A 3,557-nucleotide genomic window follows, 5' to 3' on the forward strand; every position below is an offset into this window, starting at 1 on the left:
AGTGTTATTTAAATCATTTAAATTCAACGTGGCGCGAGAACAATTCAGGATTCATTTTAACTTAGCCAACTTTCTTTTTTTTTTTAATATAAAAAAATGAATTACTTTGATTTATGTTTTACTTGTGTGTTAATTAAAAGCTTACTAAAACTTACATAATATATTATTTTAGAAAGTTAGCAATTAAGATAAATTAAGTAATTTTTATATAAAAGCAATGGCGTATTTTCAATGTATCTCTTTATTGTATTTTTAATAAAATATTTATAAAAGAATCCAATAATGAAAGAAATTTTTAATAATATAATAAATTCGTGTTATTTATCTCATTCATATTGTAATTTTCCATAATGGCCTCGAAATCGTGGAATTATACGCTTCGTTTCATCTCACTGCTGAAGTTCATCGTGTTGGAAGCTAATCCGGGTCTTGTCAAAACCGCCCAGCCATCCGAGACGTTAGACAAACATCCCTGTTTCAACCCTCGATCCACCCCTTTTACCGCGCGTGTGTGTTCTTTCGTGTTATAATGCTGATTTTCCGCGTAGATAGTTTCAAAATGGAGCCTATTCAACCCTTTCCTCTCGAGCAGCGCGTATATCTAACAGTCAATTCCAGGACAATGTCCCGATCAAGTTTGTCGTGATCCCTCTTCTACGCGTTTCGTCCCCTTTTCTTCCAGAGCCCAGCGACACGTACCATTGTAACCGGATACTCCCGTTTAGGGGTGGCTCCTTGATACATCGGGGGGTTGACCGGGCTTATAACTAGTTGCCACTTAATTTGGCAAACCTGGTAAGAGAACGAGGGGTTCGATTCGCCCCCCCCCCCCGTCTCTCGACGGAGGGATTGGCCCGCTGAGATCGATTGGCGGATACGTCGGTATTCGCTGGGGACGACCACTCTCGAATTACCTCTCGTTGAACGTCGCGTATCTTCTGCCTCCATCGGATTCGTCGAAGAATTATCTTCCGCGGCGCGTTCCTTCTACCGAAACGATCAGAAATCCTTAACTACACTTTCTCTCAATAGGCTCCTACCTATCATGAACAAAGCATCTTGAAATATCCAAGCTCATTTAATAATCACGAGTTTTTGAACTTAATTATTTATGTTATTTTATGAAGTTAGATCTGATTTATATAAAATAGATGTTTCTGTTTTGCAGGATGACAAAAACATTTAGTCACAAAGATTTGTGTGTAGCCAAACTTTTTTGCCATTCTTTAAATATTCATTTCCATAACAATTTTTACGAAATAAAGTGTAGGTGATCTTAATCACGCTGCGTACTTACAATTTTGTATAATTATTTTTTGTTCGAGGTAATTATTTTCTGATTCATCTTTTTTGGAAGGGATTTCAAGCATATATTAGTATTACTACAATTATTATTGAAATGATTGTTACAGAGAATTACGTTAGATTTCTGAAAAGTTAATCGCAACAATATCATTGATGTTTCAGGTGAAAGTATGGTTCCAGAACCGGCGGACAAAACACAAGCGAATGCAACAGGAAGAAGAGGCAAAGGCCCAACAGCAATCGGGTGGTGGAGGTGGTGGTGGCGGAGGCGGTGGTGGAGGTGGTAACGGAAATGCTAACAACAATAGCAACAAAAACACGCATCATGTCAGCAAATGGCAGCAGGAGACCGGTGACTATCATCACGAGGAGGAGGATGAAGAAGAACACATCGATCCGGAAGCTGAGGAATGCTCAAGCGGTTCCGAAGCGTAGCTAGACGTTCTCTGCCTGGATTAGGACCCAGGATCGAGTAGAGTGTCCTGAACAGACTTCGAGGAGAGACCGAAAAAGGTGAAGGTCATACAATGAAGTCAACCAAGGAAGAGAATAGCGCGACACTGATTAATCGACTTAGGTTTGTTCGAGTTCGTCATCGAGTTGAGTATCGGAGGATTGAATTTGAAACTTCGAAATGTTTATGATCGTGTTAACATTATGCGCAGGAAGCTAATAGCAATGAGTAAATTGCCATGGAATAGAAATAGCGCGGCGTTTTTCGCATTACGTTTTCAAATTATGGTCGAAGCTTCGGATATGAGTTCGCTGTACAAAAAGAAAATCAGAAAATTTGAAAATCAACGATTGGCAACGGTACGGTACTCACTATATTGCGACTGAAAGCGCGACATCGTGAATACGAAAATATTTGAGTTGCTTGTCGAATAAAAGATCTAAGTTCGATTAATGCCATTTCGAATATCGACACTAAGAATTTTGAGTGGGAAATTATTCCATTTTAATTCAAATAAAGCATACGAGACGTGTATTTTTATCTCCTTTTCTCTCTCTCTTTCCTTTCTTTCTCAAATCCGTTATTTCTTATCAGAATGATCTTTTCTGCATATATTCACGGAACTTACAATTTTTAACGCCGATTCCAAATGGCCTATTGGAAGAAGGCAAAGATAGTAAACTATCTCTTGATAGTTTGTCATTGTTTTCTGAGAAGTGATGACCAAATGAAATTTAATACATGCACTGTTAAAAATATTATGAAATTTAATTTCCCTTTTAAACAGGGAAATAACTAGTTACTGTAATTATTGTTACTTAGTTACCTTGTTGTTATAACGATTTGATAACGATATTGCGAAATTTTTATGTAACACCAGAGTTGGAACAGTTAATAGTTAGATACTTACAACGAGTTGGAAAAGTCATTCGTTATTGAATAAAATAACTTGCAACTTGTAATTTTTTGATGTAATTAATAATGGAATAATTTTACTCGTTTTTTTCAATAACGCATAATGGTGAATTTACTTTTCAAAATGACTTTCCTAGCCTTTAATTAGTCATTACAGTCATAAAAAATTGCAATATCATTCATCAAATTCTTATTATAAAAAGTAACTGTAAAAGTGACGGAAAAGTACTCTCCTATTCCCTGTTTTTAAGTTACATAACTTGAATTTAATTTTATGATATTACATTAAATTAAACATATTTGTAACTGAAAAGTATATTTTTGTACATATGTACATGAAATGTAATATACTTTTCATCAAATTTTATGTGAATTTTCATAAAATTTAATGCATACGTTCATTACATTTAATACTACTGTAACTTATTTTCAATTAAACCATTTATTACTTTTCAATTACTTCATAACTACAAGCTTACAGTTACTACGTATTACTACGTAATACGTACTTACTTTATAACTACTTATAACTTTATAACTATAAGTTTACAGTTACTTAAACTACAACCGTTACTTAAATTCATAACGAAATTTCTAACAATGTTCTAGATTTGAATCTTTGGCACAGAGACTAACTGTGTAACTCTCTACATTGTGCATTTTCATTCTAATTTGATAAAATTGGAAAGTTCCGTTGTTTATATTTTTTTTATGGAGAATAGTTGACAACAATTAATTGTAAATCCCAAAGAGAGAGAGAGAGAGACGAAATTTTTTTAATCGACGTGACGTGATCGAAGAGAACTTGTTAAGTTTTATTTCAAATTTGTGTCTGATGAATCGACAGAGTAAATATATCGTTCTAGAGTTCTTTCATTAATAT

The 3,557-nt window shown here is 34.7% G+C and overlaps 1 protein-coding gene across 1 annotated transcript in view; it reads left to right on the forward strand.

Annotated features, from left to right (window-relative positions):
• LOC108687353 (motor neuron and pancreas homeobox protein 1-like) overlaps positions 1 to 1,802 on the forward strand; it is a 46,113-nt gene extending 44,311 nt beyond the window's left edge. Inside the window, exon 6 of the mRNA XM_018193063.1 lies at positions 1,468 to 1,802. Coding sequence (XP_018048552.1) covers positions 1,468 to 1,740 — 273 coding nt within the window. The 3' untranslated portion in view covers positions 1,741 to 1,802. The remainder of the gene's footprint in view (positions 1 to 1,467) is intronic.
• Positions 1,803 to 3,557: the final 1,755 nt, after the last annotated feature.

This window comes from Atta colombica, unplaced genomic scaffold (genome assembly GCF_001594045.1).
Source record: "Atta colombica isolate Treedump-2 unplaced genomic scaffold, Acol1.0 scaffold205, whole genome shotgun sequence".
Lineage (NCBI taxonomy): Eukaryota > Metazoa > Arthropoda > Insecta > Hymenoptera > Formicidae > Atta > Atta colombica.